At 38.0% G+C, this 17,602-nt stretch overlaps 1 protein-coding gene across 1 annotated transcript in view; it reads left to right on the top strand.

Moving 5' to 3' along the window:
* LOC132121165 (uncharacterized) overlaps window positions 1–12,881 on the top strand; it is a 52,175-nt gene extending 39,294 nt beyond the window's left edge. The window contains exons 9-15 of the mRNA XM_059530349.1: window positions 2–406; window positions 9,233–9,366; window positions 9,469–9,747; window positions 10,511–10,606; window positions 10,723–10,873; window positions 12,526–12,608; window positions 12,698–12,881. Coding sequence (XP_059386332.1) covers window positions 2–406; window positions 9,233–9,366; window positions 9,469–9,747; window positions 10,511–10,606; window positions 10,723–10,873; window positions 12,526–12,608; window positions 12,698–12,778 — 1,229 coding nt within the window. The 3' untranslated portion in view covers window positions 12,779–12,881. The remainder of the gene's footprint in view (window position 1; window positions 407–9,232; window positions 9,367–9,468; window positions 9,748–10,510; window positions 10,607–10,722; window positions 10,874–12,525; window positions 12,609–12,697) is intronic.
* Window positions 12,882–17,602: the final 4,721 nt, after the last annotated feature.

The raw sequence follows: 17,602 nt of genomic DNA, 5'->3' as shown, positions 1-17,602 counted from the left end.
GCCCTCCTCTATGATCCCTGCTATAACTACACTGTGCTGGATGATTTACGGAGAGCCACCGACAATCAATTACAATCATCATATTACGGTCAATATACCTCTAAATTACTGTGTGACACTTATGTCAACTGGGTCGGCTGGTATCGTCTCTTCATTCAGGGTCAGAGTGTTCAGATGCCTGACACATGTGTTGATCAGTTAAGCTGTGGAACTCATGCCCCACTGTGGCTGAACGGTCAACACCCAAGAATTGAGGATGGGGTGGTGACCCGAAGTGTCTGCGGTCACTGGTCGAATAACTGCTGTTATTTCCAGTCGAATCCCATTAAAGTGAAAGCCTGCCCAGGAGGGTATTATGTCTATGAGTTTGTCAGGCCAGTTAACTGCTTTTTGGCATACTGTGCAGGTAAGCATATTTAGCATTTGTGTAAAGTATTACATTTATGAGTTTGTTAGATCAGATCATCTGTCTGTTTTTTTGCATAATGCAGAATAAACGTGCCTTTTGTACATATGCAATCAATGAATTTGATAATTAATATTCTTTTTTTTTTCAGACGTTAGGAACATCAGCATCAATAATCATACTGTCACTCCAGAGTCGTCCTTGGCAGGTAAATGTAGTCTGCTATACCTTTTACAGTTCTACTGATTGCTGAAAGTAGGACAGAATGTATCATGAAAATCAGTGTCATTTAGTAGGGGTGTGTTTGTTTCTCATGTCTTGTGTTTGTGATTTTACTTATATATTTACTATGTAATTTGTTGAAAACAAAATTATGTAACAATGGTCAACTGATTCAGAGTTCCGGTTCCACTAGCGAGAGAATGAGAGCCTGAGGTGCGAGCTCCCGACGGTTTTTCTTGTCTTTTTTCTAAAATAACCCCCAACGGTAATCTTTTTGCCAATATTGAAGTTTGTTTATGGAGATGGAGAAGGGGGTCGTCACAAGAAGTATGAAATCGACAATTTTGACAGAAGATGACATGGAGGACAGCCAGAAGGACCGAGGCCACGCATCTGTGCTAAATTTAGCCGCGAAGGGCGTGGAAACACCTGAGCCCACACTGCTAAATATTTTAAAAGAGCTCCTAGATTTCAGAAAAGATAACAACGATCAGTACTCAGACATTAAGCGTGAGCTAAAGAGGGTAAACGATCGAGTGGAAGAGGCAGAATGTCAGATTGAGGAGTCCGAAACGGTCCTACAAGCAGTATCGGGGCTAATCACGAGGTTAACAGAATGCCAGGTTGGCCTAGAGGCGAGGCTGGTCGAGCAGGAAGGCCGAGCGCACAGGGACAATCTTCAAATATACGGAATATTTGCGCTTGGCTTTTCCAACGACTTGTCACTTGGGATTGAAAGAGCACATCGCGCTCTGACTGCAAAACCAGATGCCCAAGCTAAGCCCAGATCCATCGTGGTGAAGTTTGGGAGTTATCGAATGAAAGAGGAGGTTCTTCGAAGAGCGTGGCAAAAGAAAGAGTTTTTTTTGTGAAGGTGTGCGCTTCTTCGTGGATCACGACTACCCTATTGAAGTGCTCAAAAAACGTAATGAATATAGAGAGGCCAAGAAGATACTTCGAGAGAAACGCATTAAGTTTCAGACCCCGTACCCGTTCAAGTTCTTTATTTGTTCTTCGGGAGAGAATCTAATTGTGCACAGGGCAGAAGTGGGGAAAACGTGTATGTTTTTATTTTTATTTTGGTTCTATTCTTACATTACATTATCTAGGATATTATGATCATGCAAGACATTAAGAAGTTTCATTTAATGTGAAGGGGATTTCAAACCCAGTAAAAAGAAGTAAAATACTATCAAAAGTAAAACGGGCAGGAGCGCAAATTGTATTATTACAGGAGACACATCTCTCAGTAACAGAACATTAAAAGCTAAGAAGAATGGGTTATACAAGGGCATATTTATCATCTTCTAAAAAAGGACGAAGGAGGGGAGTTACAACATTAATATCACAAAAAGTACCATTTGAGTTTATTTCAGAGGAGTCTGATAAAGAAGGGAGGTGTATAGTAGTTTCAGGGAAGATCAACAATGAAATAATAACCATTTGTAATGTGTAAGTTCCACCTGGAAGTAATTTTGTCTTTTATAGAAAGGTCTTTGACTTGATGATTGGCGCAACAGGAATTGTAATTTGGGGAGGTGATTTAAACCTTCGTCTTAACCCTAACCTTGACGCATCGAAAAATGTACACAATTGCTCTAAACAACCCCCAGTTTGTGGCTTTGATGAGAAAGGAGATCAAACAATTTCTAGAATTTCTAAAAGCCGTAATTCGGGGAAAAATTATATCATGGTGTGCATATAATAAGAAAGAAAAACAATTAAGAGGGTTAGACCTTAATAAAAAATTGCGGAATTTAGAAATGCAACATAAGAAGAAGCAATGCCCTAATTTACTCAATGAGATTAAGAAAACACGAAATGAAGCCGGCCCTAAAGCTTCAAAAATTCTCGCTAGAAGACTACAAAAAGAAAGACCAGATTGCACAATTTACAAAATTAAACATCCTGATTCTGGAATTATACTGTATAAACAAGAAGAATTACAAGAAGCATTTGAGAAGTATTATAAAAGTCTATATACTCAACCATTTTTAGAGAGTGAATCCCAAATGGAGGATTTTCTCAACTCACTTAACTTACCTACTCTATCAGAAGAACACTATGAATAACATATTAACAGCTGAAATATCAGAGAAGGAAATAAATGCCGCCATTTCTAGACTGAAAGCTAATAAGACACCAGGCCCAGACGGCTTTCCCTCAGTTTGGTACAGAACATTTTGTAATGAGTTATTGCCAAGCCTTCTAAGGGCTTCTAATACAGTTCTAAAAAAATCAAAAGTTTGTTTATTGTTTATGCCACCTTCATGGAGTGAAGCAGTTATATCAGTTATCCCTAAGGAGGGAAAAGATAAAACAGAGTGTGGTTCTTACAGGCCAATTTCAGTGTTGAATGTTGATTATAAACTGTTCACAGCTATCCTTGCTAAAAGATTAGAGAAGTTACTTCCGCATATCGTACACACAGATCAAACTGGTTTCGTTCTGGAGAGACAAACTCATGATAACATTAGACGCTCTTTACATATCCTACATCATATTCAACAAAACAAATTGGAGGCTCTTTTGGTGAGCCTTGACGCTGAAAAGGCCTTTGACTAAGTCAGCAGGGCTTTTCTTTACAAAGTACTGGGAAGACTAGGGGTACATACCGAATTTGTTCAAGTTATTCGTACACTATATAGTAAACCATCTGCAAGAATAAAAATTAATGGACACCTGTCAGAATCTATTGTACTACAGCGTGGTTCTAGGCAGAGCTGCCCTATTTCACCACTCCTTTTCGCTTTATATATTGAACCACTTGCAAAATGGTTGAGACAAACTTCAAGTATTAAAGGCATTTCTATAAATGGGGAAGTCCATAAAGTTGCTTTGTACGCAGATGATGTCTTGGTATATATTTCGGAGCCTACTGTCACGTTTCCTGAGTTGATGAACATTTAGCAGAAATTTGGTCTATACTCCGGCTATAAATTAAACATACAAAAGACCCAACTCTTAACATTTAATTACTCCCCTCCTAAACAGCTTTGTGAAACTTTTCCTCTTAAATGGGACCAACAATCACTGAAGTACTTGGGTATTTCTCTACCAAAGGACATTTCTTTATTGGTAGAAATTAATTATGGCCCCTTATTAACTAAAATTAAGGCGGATATTACAAGATGGAATACAATCTCATTTCTTACTTTGTGTCAAAGAATTGATAGTATCAAAATGAATGTGCTTCCACGGTATCTGTTTTTGTTTCAGGCTCTTCCAGTGGAAATTTCCCAGAAAGAATTCTCAGAAATTGATAAAATAATTTCTAGATTTATTTGGCAGGTTAAAAGACCCAGGGTCAAATATAAAACATTACAGCTTCCAAAAAAAAGAAAAGAAATGGGAGGCATCGCATTACCGTATTTCAAAGGATATTTTTATGCAGCTCAGATCAAGCCACTCATTTATATGTGCTCATCAAAATTTCATGCTAGATGGAAAGACATTGATCTCTCATTAATGAAGGATCCGCCAATCTATGCTATTCTTGCTTATACAAATTTGGATAAACATATCAAAATGATTCAAAACCCTTGGATTAATACACAATTGAAAATATGGCGTAAAGTCAAGGGAGAATATATTTTGGATGACAAAATACAGATATTGCAGTGGTGTGCATTTGACCCTGGGTTCAGTCCCAACCAGATAGACAGCACATTCAAATACTGGATTTCAAAGGGTGTGACGACCTTTTATTCACTCACTCATAATGGGAATATGAAAGATTTTGACAGTCTTAAGAGTGATTTTAAGCTTAACAATTTAGATTTTTTTTTAGATATCTCCAATTGCGGAACTATTTCCAGCAGAATATTATCTCCAAAACTGATATAGATGACCCAATTTTGACAATTTTTCTGAAGGCTTTTAAAAACACTATGTTAAAGGTGCTATCGGCAAGTCCTATAAAGGGTTTCTGACAAAAAGGTCGCACTCTACGGACTACATAAAAGAAAAATGGGAAAATGAAGGACATTTCTCAATAACTAATGAAGAATGGTATGAAGTATGTGAATCCTCTTGGAAATGTACGAATTCCCATAAATGGCGAGAGTTTAGCTGGAAATATTGAGTGCGCTTTTTCCTAACACCAAGGCAATAGGTACACTTTGGCACAGGCACGGCAGGTTGTGTGGGACTCGGGATGCAGGGCATTGGCATATATTTTGGGGATGTCTAAAGATTAAAATCTTTTGGCTTGAATTTCAAAAAGCTTTAATTAGTATATTTAAGGTTAACAACATACCATTACAGTTTTCTACAGTTTTTTGGGGAAATTTAGCAATATGCATAGACATGAAGATAAATACCTGTATACTATTTTGACAGTAGCAGCCAAAAAGGCAATTACTAGATGCTGTCTCCTTCCCAAGCCCCCCGCGATGACTGAGTGGATAAACATAGTGAATGAGATTTATGTAATGGAATCCATAACATTTTCAATTCGCCTTAAAAGGAGCACTTTTGTTAAATTATGGAGCAAATGGGTTAGAAACATTCAACCCTTACGACCAGATTTTGTAGAGGTTAGAATATAGAAAATAATCCTCTTTTCATGTATACCTTTTTTCTTTTCTTTTTTTTTTCTTCTTTTTTATCCCCTTTTGTACTTGGTGTCAGATATGTGCATGTTGTTTATCTCTCCCTAATTGTTTAGTTTGTTTTACTTTTTTTGTGCAAAAAAAAAAACGAAAAGAAAAGTGGATAATGTTTGAAAATGTCTTATTGTAACATTTTGTTATGCTCCACTTCTTGAAAATAAAGAATTAAAAAAAAAAAAAACAATGGTCAATTGAATCCGAAATCATCAACCTGTTGAGGGTTGGATTCAAAGTCACACCAAAAATCTAAGTTCAAATTGAAATGAATGTGTATGAATTTCATCAAAGCAACTCATAATGTAAGTCAGTAGTGTGTATGGCCCCCATATTGTCACAGTGTCTGGGTTGTGTTCCCTGGGTTTCCACTAGGTGTCCTCCTTTCTCACGGTGTCTGTCTCCTTATCACTTCCTTTTCCCTTATTTGGTCACCTTCCTCCTGTTTAGTAATTGATTGTTCCCCACCTGTCTCCTGTTCCCTCATTATCCTTCTGTGTATTTATACCCGGTCTGTCTGAGTCTGTGTTACGGAGTCCTTGTTTAATGTTTGATAGTTAATTCATGTCCGTCGCTTCTTGCCTTGCTTTGCCTTGTCTTCGTGTCTTGTTTATGTTGGATTTGGATATTCTGGTTTTGACCCTGCCTGGACTGTTTACCCCTTCGGATTACCCTTTAATAAATGACTTACCTGCAATTGGTTCCCTCTCCGTGTTTCCTGTATCACCGAACGTGACAGAAGGACTCCGTCACACTAGGAACCAGCGGTATGTCGTTTTTCCGTTCCCCAGCCAAGATGGCGGAGCGGCGAACCAAGTACCTTCGGCTGATCGCCCTCCGCCAAGAGGGCAATGAAGTGGGGGCCCTGGCTCAGGTGTTCTGGTCCCTGGCCGAGGGCATGTTTTACAACGATGCGGCCCTAAAGGACTATTTTAATGGCGGGCTGGATGATCCAGTGTCTTGGGAGGAGATGGCGCAGTTAGAGACATTGGAATTCTGGGAGTTTGTGCGCTACCTGCAGCATCGGCTTCGGTGGGATGCCCCAGCCACTCCTGTCTCTTCTGGCGGGGTGGTCGTCAGCCCAGCACCACTGCCCAGGATGGCTACCAGCCAAGCGTCACAGCACAAGATGGCCGCTAACCCAGCGCCTATGCCCAAATTGGCCACCATTCCAGCGCCACAGCCCAAGATGGCCGCCAGCCCAGCGCCAATGCCCAAATTGGCCACTGGTTCAGCGCCACAGCCCAAGATGGCCGTCAGCCTAGCGCCACAGCACGGGATGGCCGTCAGTCCAGCGCCACAGCACAAGATGGCCGCTAACCCAGCGCCAATGCCCAAATTGGCCACCGGTCCAGAGCCACAGTACAAGATGGCCGCCAGTCCAGCGCCACAACCCAAGATGGCCACCAGCCCAGCACCACAGTACAAGATGGCCGCCTGTCCAAAGTCATGGCCCAAGATGGCTGCTTGCCCAGCGCCGCTGCACAGGATGAGAGTCACAGCTGACCCTCTGGAGTCGAGTCAGGTTCCAGTTGACCCTCCAGAGTCGAGTCAGGTTCCAGTTGACCCTCCAAAGTCGAGTCAGGTGCCAGTGAACTCTCCAGAGTCGAGTCAGGTGCCAGTGAACTCTCCAGAGTCGAGTCAGGTGTTCGTGGACCCTCCAGAGTCGAGTCAGGTGTTCGTGGACCCTTCAGAGCCCGGGCTAGTCACCGCTGAACCTCCAGAGCCAGAGCTAGTCACCGCTGATCCTCCAGAGTCAGGGCTAGTCACCGCTGATCCTCCAGAGTCAGGGCTAGTCACCGCTGATCCTCCAGAGTCAAGGCTAGTCACCGCTGATCCTCCAGAGTCAGGGCTAGTCACCGCTGATCCTCCAGAGTCAGGGCTAGTCACCGCTGATCCTCCAGAGTCAGGGCTAGTCACCGGTGATCTTCAAGGACTAAGTCAAGTCACCGGTGATCTTCAAGGACTGAGTCAAGTCACCGGTGATCTTCAAGGACTGAGTCAAGTCACCGGTGATCTTCAAGGACTGAGTCAAGTCACCGGTGATCTTCAAGGACTGAGTCAAGTCACCGGTGATCTTCAAGGACTGAGTCAAGTCACCGGTGATCTTCAAGGACTGAGTCAAGTCACCAGTGATCTTCATGAACAAAGGCAAGTCACCTCTGATCTTCATGAACAAAGGCAAGTCGCCATTGATCTTCATGAGCAAATACAAGTCACCAATGATCTTCATGAGCAGTGTCAGGCCAGCACCAATCTTCTGGAGTCCAGTAAGGACACCAGGGAATTACCAGAGTTTCGTCGTCCCGTTGGTCCAGCCGCACGGAGGTCTGCTCCGCCTTGGGGGGCTCTGGTCCTGACCACATGGCTGTGGTGGTCTTCTGCTCCGCCCCTGGGGGCCTTCCGAACTGACCACACGGCTGTGGGGGTCTTCCGCTCCGCCCTGGAGGACTCTGGCTTCGTCCACAAGGACGTGGTGGTCTTCTGCTCTGCCCTGGGAGGCTTCCGTCCTGACCACACGGTTGTGGTGGTCTTCTGCTCTGCCCTGGGGGGCTTCCGTCCTGATCACACGGTTGTGGTGGTCTTCTGCTCCGCCCTGGGGGGCGCCACATGATGTCCTTATGGATTTCTGTTTTGTGTTTCTTGGTTTCTGTTATGTTTCTGTCTGTTCCCCTCAGTGAGTCTGGCCCTCCGTCCCTCCCCCTGAGCCTCCACCTGTCCGCCTCCCTCCTGGTCTGTGTCGTGTCTTGTCGTGGAGCATCTGGGAGCCGCTCCGTAGAGGGGGGGGGTCCTGTCACAGTGTCTGGGTTGTGTTCCCTGGGTTTCCACTAGGTGTCCTCCTTTCGCACGGTGTCTGTCTCCTTATCACTTCCTGTTCCCTTATTTGGTCACCTTCCTCCTGTTTAGTAATTGATTGTTCCCCACCTGTCTCCTGTTCCCTCATTATCCTTCTGTGTATTTATACCCGGTCTGTCTGAGTCTGTGTTACGGAGTCCTTGTTCAATGTTTGATCGTTAATTCATGTTAGTCGCTTCCTGCCTTGCTTTGCCTTGTCTTCGTGTCTTGTTTATGTTGTATTTGGATATTCTGGTTTTGACCCTGCCTGGACTGTTTACCCCTTCGGATTACCCTTTAATAAATGACTTACCTGCAATTGGTTCCCTCTCCGTGTTTCCTGTATCACCGAACGTGACACATATACCTGAATGCACTTCTGACCATGTCCTGCTCCAGATGAAACAGCATGGTGTCCTGGAGATCTCCAGACCTGGATCAGTGCATCAGGGAGCTCCTGGACAGTTTGTGGTGATACTTATGGATGCTTTGATACATAACATCCTAGAGGTGCTCATTTGGATTCAGGTCTGGGAAATTTGAGGACCAATCATTGGTATCAATGCATTTTTCATCCAGAAACTGCCTACACATGGGGCCAGGCATTGTCAGAATGAAGAACCCAAGGCCCACTGCACCAACATTAGGTCAGACAAGGACTCTGAGAATGCTCTTGAAACTCTGTAATGAGACACACCAAACCTCCTTACGATTGCACATATGGACTTACTGTGCAATCAATTTTGGTTGCAAGTACTGCCTCATGCTACAAATAGTCACAAAGACCCAAACAAAACTAGAGACAAATTAGTCAGGAAGGATAAGGAAACAGCGGTAAGTGGCCACTTCATACAAAACCATTACATTTTTGGGGGCTGTCGGATCATTGCCTCTCCAGTGCATCTGTTGTCAATGTAATTTGCATTAAAGCAGGAGGAACAGATTCAGAATAACTTATGATTCCTAACCAGGCAGACTGATTTTTTTATATATATATATTTTTTGCTTTATATTTTTATTATCTTTATATGTATTAAAGATTATAGTGGTTGAAACATTTACTGTCACATCCACTGCCCCAAAGGTCATCACCATCATCATCAAAAGTGAGCCTCATAAGTCAGTGTTAAAATTTTTTTTTTTTTATTTATTCTCTTGGCAGCACCAGCAATATTTTACCCATTCGGCTCAGCAGCAGGAGACACAAACAATACTGCTGTTGAAGATGGAAGCTCCTCAGTTATTCAGCTGTTGAGTCCATTTCTGTTCTTTGGCCGCACTTACCAGCAGATTTATGTAAGAATTTCAGTCCATCTTGAGTATTAGTCTAAATGTGTGGTCATTTATTTATAAACACATCTGTGATCAGTGATTTTCACAATATTTTTCATGTTTCAGGTGAATAATAATGGATACCTCACATTTAACCAAGCTTCAAATGAATATGTCCCCTACTCATTCCCCGCTAGCAGAAGCCAAGATGTAATTGCTGGTCTCTGGACTGATCTTGACAACCGTCAGAGAGGTGTAGTTTCATATCATCAGTACACCAGTGGAAATGTTCTCACACGTGCCACTCGGGATATAAACACACATTTCCCAAATCTGTACTTCACTGCCTCTTGGGTGTTTGTTGCAACGTGGAATAAAGTCGCTTACTATGCTTTGACCAGTACAGTAAGTTTGATATTCTTCTGAAATGTGATTGCTTTTACTTAATCCACAATGCAATTTCAAAATGCTTTGTTGAACACCTTATGTTTTCATTATGTACATTATGTACATTTTCACTTTCACTTTTAACTTTATCGAACTTATAACATGACTATATGCAACATAAGTAAATAATTAGACATGGAAAATTGATTTGAGTTTAAATATTTTAGTAGCTCTTTAATGCAAAGCTTCCACACACACACACACACACAAATGTCTTTAACCTTAGACAAAGTTTAGACAAGATGGACATTTAAGGCATTATGTACAGTCCCATCACTAATTATCCAGCTTTCCAACACAATAATAAAGACAAGGAAATAAAATGTTATTCGAGAAGAAAGCATTTTAAAAACTTAAACACAAACCGAACACCTCAACAATGATACTGCAGGCCTACTATTAATACTTAATTAATAATAAGTCCTCCTGTTTCAATTTACAATAAATGCAGTTTATAACTTAAGCACAAGATAATAGCAGTAACCGATGATTGAAACTAGACACAGTTTGGTGGTGTGTATGAGAGATGTGAAATAAGATACGACCTCAAATACCTGGATTACTGGTGAGTTATTCAGCGTTGATGATGACAGTTGTTATCAGGGAATGACAAACCTCAATGTCACAACTGACCAATCAGAATCATTCCAGAGAGCTGCGTAATAATGTTAATAAACAGTGAGCCCTAAGTTTAAAGTGATAATCTTTTTCAATCTTTCAGGAAACTTCGTTTCAAGTGGTTTTAATTTCAGGCCATAATGTTTCATTTATTCTGATGAATTATGGTGACATTGCTGTAACAGGACATCCAGTGCAGGTGAAAGAAACTTTGTTTTTCTGTATTGAAAACACAATGTTACTATTCACTACTGTGTAAAAGTTCATGTTCTCTATATATCCTGTTTATATGAATAATGTTTTACACACTTTCAGGCTGGTTATGACACGATAAACTCCACACACTACTTTGTGATTCCTGGATCAATCAATGGCAGCTTCGTCTCAAACCTCAGGAACTCCAGTAATGTTAATGTTCCCGGTCAGTGGGTCTTCAGGGTGGACGGTGGATCAAATTCAAACAAAGGTAACCTTACAACTCACAAATAACCACCAGTTTGTTCATCATAATGTGCTATACCCAGAAATTATTTTACTATGGTGGCCAAGAGGACACAACGTGCTGCAAATGGAAAAGAAAAAAAAAACATATTCAAATAGAAAAAAAACACAAATTAAGAAAACATCTTTTTGACAGCACATGCACTGAAAATACTCACAACAAAACCAAACACAGAAACATGCTGCAAATACTCACAACACAAACAAATACAGTAATATGCTGTTAATATGCACAGACCACAATGGAAATGTTTAAGGGGAGAGCAACAAGTGACGAATGTTTATCAATGTCTGCTCTCAAATGTGAGATTTTTGTTTATTTTACACACTCTGGGGTCTCATTTATAAACGTTGTGTACACACAAAATAGGCATAGAAATTGCATACACATTTTCTTACACATATCAGGATTTATAAAAAATAAACTTGGCGTAAATATGTACGAACCATATGGACATTATAAACCATGCGTACGAACTCTTTTTCATGGAGTGAGTAAATTAATGAAGTAAACAACGACTTTAAACTCTGTTTTCATGTCTATATACACATTTACATTAAATATTCCACTCGCATTAAAAGAGATTAATACTGAAATTACATAATTTTACAAACAACATAATTGCATAATTTCATTAACAATAAACAATTTTCCTGTGACATCTTATTTTTATTCTGCACGGAGGTGTTAATGTCGTGTAAAGTCATCTCTACTACATTATGAAAAATTCCACTATATTTGAAGGACATAACTAGGAGAAAATGGTAAGATTTGCATGTTTCCTTTTTACAACGCTTTGTCAGTGAAGCGCCGAATCAGACACTGTAATAAAATATGCATTTATCTGTTTCCACAAACATAGCTAAAATATGTTTATTTTATCAGCAAAACTGGATATACATTTAATTTGAAATAATCTAAATTCTATTTGGCCAGTGTAAAAGAATGAGATCATCTAAAATATCTGAGAACTATTTGAAACCATTTTGTTTTTATGGATATTTTTATGTTTTTATTCTAAAACATAGCAGGGATACTATTTCCCTACTGTCTCTGTGTTAAACATAGTGTCATGTGCATGGGAATTCGCATGTAAATGATATGCAGATGAGGTTATGCATAGTAAAACAAGGCTTTGTAGGCTCCATCTATGGTGATTTCGGGGAGGAGATGAGGTGGAAATGCACGTACGCACAATCTTCCCCTGACTGGGATTTATAAAGAGATTTTTGCGCAAACCATGGTTTATTTTTGTAAGAATTGTTGGGGCCCTCTTGAAACATTTCTGTTGTGGTCTGTGCTACTTGCAGTGCTTTTCTGTATTCGGTAACATTGTGATTATTTGCAGCACATGTGTTGTCAAACTGATGAAGATGTTCTCTTAAAACTTTCTATTTGCATATGCTTAAGTTGCAATGCATTGAGCTCTCTCTGCCACAGTATTTTACAAACCAATGTTATGACGTGTCCCAACACAGCAAACAAGTCAAACCTGATTTCACCCACATATAACTTGTTTTGTTTGGCTGTACTAGAAACCAACACATACGTATGTACAATATATACACATTCAACAAAGAATTCAGCAGTCTGTGTATATTTGTGCTTCCCTTTAGAGTACATCACTGGACTTCAAGTAAAACTTTCATCATTTTCTGACCTATCAGATACTGGAAACATTCAGATCGTTTTACAGCAAGTACGACACAAACATGACTATTCATACAAAATGTGGTGCTAACGGACAACATGGGGAATGTCTGATCTGTTTGTCTGTCTGTGTTTCAGATAAAACAGGAGCTGGTCAAGTACGGTCTGCAAAACAGCATCGAGCTGAAATTAAGAAAACTGCAAAAGATAAAGCCGTAAAAAATATCAATCTGCTTCTGGAAAAGAAATAAAGCAGTTCAGTTCACTTAGCACCTGACAGCAAATATCTAACTGATCATCTAACTGAAGACTGAGATTAATGTGGTTTGTATTTGAAGCTTTAAAAGGTAGATGAAAAACCCAAACAAAATGATACTTCAGTACAAAAAAACTGCTAAACTTTGACAAAGTCATTTTTTATTATTACTATAATGATATCATAATCTCTATGCATAAATCTAAATAAAATAAAAAATAAAAAAACTTGTGAAAAGGTCTATACTTATGTGGACCTGACAAATAAGTAATTAAGTAATTATCTACTGTAGCTGAAATTTCATATTTTTCTAATTTTATAAGTGTTTGATTTCAATTACATGGAAACTGGTTCCCATTATGTTATGGTACACTGGTCATGTTATCCCCATGAATTAAAATTAGAAATGTGGGTCTTTCATAAAAATTTTTTTCATAAAACGTGATTTTTTTAATGTTTTAATTTATTTATATAAATGTAAACAAAATACAATAAATCTTCCAAAAAAAACTACACAAATGTAGAGTAAAATCATTAATAAACTGATTAAAAATACATTTGTTTTTTAAAAAGCTTTATCATCACATTTTGTTTTTTGGCCCAAACAAACAGCACATAAGAGTTAAAGTGGTCTTATATTATAGGTACAGTATAGTGGTTAAGATGTATAATATACTGACATCCAGCCCAGGTTACCTACGCTTATAAGCCTTCACATTTATGTGACAATATCCATTTAGAAAAATCTTTGTTTTTTTGTTGTTGTTTTTTCAAATATTTTCAATGAATTAGTTGATATCAGATGCTATTTCAAACCTAATCTGAAAGATTTTAGCACAAATGGACCGTTCATCAAGTTAAATTTTGGCTGCAGTGACCTGATTCATAACCAACAACAACCAACGCATGTATTCCTAATTTCTCTGGACTCTGGTTTTAGGTGAACTATTTCTTTTGCATCTACTATCAGGTTAAGAACTGCATTTAATGTCAACATATGTTTCTTGGAAACCAGTGTGTTCTGAAAAAGGGAATGTCACTCAACAGGAAGAAGCAGTCTTTATAAATCCAGCAATCATATACTCTTTAGCAATTATCTTTGATCCTCCTCTTCTCTTTGTCTCATTCTTCTTTGTGTTATCACTTGTTAGCTAATTCTTTTGTTTTCAAAGCAAAAGCAAAAGTATGTAATGGTATGTTTTTTTTCTTATTGGTCTCAGCCATGAGAACATTCAGAAGTAGATTACAATACAGAATGTAAAATGTTTAAACATCTTTGTAAATATATATAAAAAATAGACGTGAAGCTTAACAAGAAATAACCTAATCATCACTCAGTACCACAATATTATAAACCTCATTCTGAAAGGTTTAAAAGCATGTTAATACTGTATATGGGCTAATAAGTGGAAGATTACATAATAGTTATAGATATTAACATAAATACATGAGGAAACTGCCTGTTCTGATATGCCAATCTTAGTATGCATTTACTTTTTTTTTGTATCGCTGGTTGTACCATTTTAATCTCAATAAAATTCCAATAATCAACTTTGAGTACAAATGTTTCCAGTGTCCACTTTTATCTGTTTAGTGCACACTTGCTTCATTTAGAAATACAAGCAATTATGTAATAATTTCCAAGTTACAAAAAAATTGTAAGTGCTTAAATTACATTAAAAATAATAATTAATTTTTTTTTAAATTAGCTTATTTCCTTATTTTTTTCTTTTCTTGATCTTATTTAATTCAGCTGAACAGGAACTGATTGTAATCTATTTTTGAATTCTGAACAAGTGGAAATAAATCTGTCAGAGCAGGGTTTTTGTTTTATTTTTTGGCTTTATTTGGCAGATTATGACATTTTATCAATGTATTGCAATCATTCAGTTTCTGACCAGTAATTCACTTAACTAATGAAATAATTGCATTTGTAAAAATTGTGTTATTTAAATAGCATGTGGTTTTTAGAGAAACCTGTTCATGTGTCAATTGATTTAGTCTGTGATACGCATTCTGTACATTCTTTGTGAATGTAGTCACTCTCTACTGATATAAATGTTCTCATAATTCATAATTACATTACTTATGATAAGTAATATTTATAATAATATATAACTAATATTACAATTGTTTTACTAATGAAGGCTTGTAATAAAGTCTTTTTAATGGTAAAACCTAAATTATAAACATTATATATTAAGTCCCTTTGTTTGAATGCTTTTGTGATAATTACTGGCAGTGTTCCAAAGAAAACATATTTTCTTTTGAGGAGATGCTCTGTTGTGGAAACAGGGCTGGGACACATTTAAAAGTCAATGCACTCTTGCTGGATAGTAATTTAACCCACATCGGGTACAAGAGGTTGAGAAGCATAGGTAAGAAAAATCTCTTTAATATTACGTTTGATAAACTGGATCCTCAGTTGTTTTTTTGTTGTGGTTTTGCAAAACAATCATAAGAATTTACATTTTCTGCTGTCAAGTTTAAACACACTGTTTATTCACTGCCTATACGGTAGACATATTAATACATGAAAGTATGCTAAAGAAAAAAGTCTCTGCATAATAAAGTCCTTAGAGCTTATATACAGTGCATGAGGGTACATATTAATATTCTTATTTTAAATAGTAAATACTGTATTGTACAAACCTCATGTACTGTATCTAGCTACACAGTGTCCACTGCACTGTAAAACCCGACAAGTAAACTTAACTCAAACCATTTGAGTAAACAGATTGCCTTGATTTAAACCATGTAAGTTTTAAAACTTTGCATTCAAGTAATTAAGTGATTAACTAAGTGCTGATTGAGAATTAGTGATGAACAGCTGCTGTTAACAAACAGAATCACTGAAGAAAAGAGAAACACAAGAACTACTACAACTGACTTCAGACACAGCCTTAGATGAAATCAACTGAAATAAAATACATGAAATCTCTCAAGATCTGATTAAACAACCCCACAAACAGCATCACCAGCTCCACTTATTAATAACCAGACTGACTTTATTTCTGTCAGACGTCTACAGAAGATCTTATTGAGAATGAACTAAGGTTTAGATGTTGATTTATTGTTTCATTTGAAGTAACCATGTTAGAGATCAGTGTTTGCTTTAGTTGGGCTCTTGACCCTTGACTTCTGTCTTTGTGTTATCTCTGGCTGTTATAACCGTGTGTTTCTAAAACACATTTGTTGTAATTCAAAAGCCCAGAAGAAATATCATCAGGTGTTAACCTGTACCTAGGTGTATGTTGTTGTACTTTATATTGGTGATGATAGTCATCAATTATTGAACTGTACGGAGTCTAATCTCTGATGAAATAGGCTTTGTGTAATTTGATTATAGTAAAAGTGATTCTAAGAGCCAGTGGTTCTGTGATAACCAGTTAATCTGAATGACTTTTCAAATAGTGTGGTCTTCTACGGTGTCAAACAGTCACACAAAGACATCAATAATCAGAATATGAATCTAACAATGGTGACCATAAAAAAACATGCTGGGTACTATTGTAGTACAAAACTCATCCATGGCTCCCAGCATGCTCTGCAGCTATTTTTTTTATGGTCACCATTGTTGAGGTTCATATTCTGATTATTGATGTGTTTGTGTGACTGTTTGACACCGTAGAAGACCACACTATTTGAAAAGTCATTCAGATTAACTGATTATCACAGAACCACTGGCTTGAGAGATTTCATGTATTTTATTTCAGTTGATTTAATCTAAGGCTGTGTCTGAAGTCAGTTGTAGTAGTTCTTGTGTTTCTCTTTTCTTCAGTGATTCTGTTTGTTAACAGCAGCTGTTCATCACTAATTCTCAATCAGCACTCAGTTAATCACTTAATTAATTGCAATGTACATCTTCTTTCAGTGAACTCAACTGAATTAAGTTCAGATTAATCATAACTGTTAGTTTTTTTAACTTAAATGGTTTAAGGCAATCGGTTTCCTCAAACGGTTTGAGTTAACAACTTGTCAGGTTTGAGTGAGGCTGTGTCTGAAGTCAGCTGTAGTTCCTTTCTCTCTTTTCTTCAGTAATTCTGTTTGTTAACAGCAGGTGTTCATCACTAAACTCAATTATCACTCAATTAATCACTTAATTACTTAATTGCAATGTATATCTTCTTTCAGTGAACTCAACTGAATTAAGTTCAGAGTACTCATAACTGTGAGTTTTTTCAACTTAAACGGTTTAAGGCAATCGGTTTCCTCAAATGGTTTGAGTTAACATAACTTAAGGATATCTGTTTACTCAAAACGTTTGAGTTAAGTTTACTTGTCGGGTATTACAGTCAAGGCAATCGGTTTACTCAAACGGTTTGAGTTAAGTTTACTTGTCGGGTTTTACAGTGATAGATTTTAAGCTAAGCACATAAAGCTGCCCAGTGTAATGTGATTTCATATTGAATATACGCTTTTTCAAAACCATAGTTGGAAATATCTCAAATGTAATATTAATAATAATAACTAACTTTTAAATGGTAAATGGTAAACTTTAATTAGAATAAGATCTTTTTAACTGCTTTTTTTTCAGTGAGAATAATACAGCTCTCTCTGTTTACAGACGGACTCTTATAAAACCTGGTTTTATTTTTGACTTCATCATGAGGATTTCACAGCATCTGCTGGTGTTCATATCAGTCCTGTCATTCAGTAAGGTTTACCAGTACTGCTTGGTTACCAGTCTTAATGTTACAAAGATGATGAAAATATACACTTTTGTGTTTCTGAATTGAATAATTTATTTCTTTTTTTAACAGCCAAGGCACAAACAGCAACTGTAG

The sequence above is a fragment of the Carassius carassius genome, chromosome 39 (genome assembly GCF_963082965.1).
Source record: "Carassius carassius chromosome 39, fCarCar2.1, whole genome shotgun sequence".
Lineage (NCBI taxonomy): Eukaryota > Metazoa > Chordata > Actinopteri > Cypriniformes > Cyprinidae > Carassius > Carassius carassius.
The sequence above is the reverse complement of the archived record's forward strand: the minus strand, read 5'-3'. Positions and strand labels throughout refer to the sequence as shown.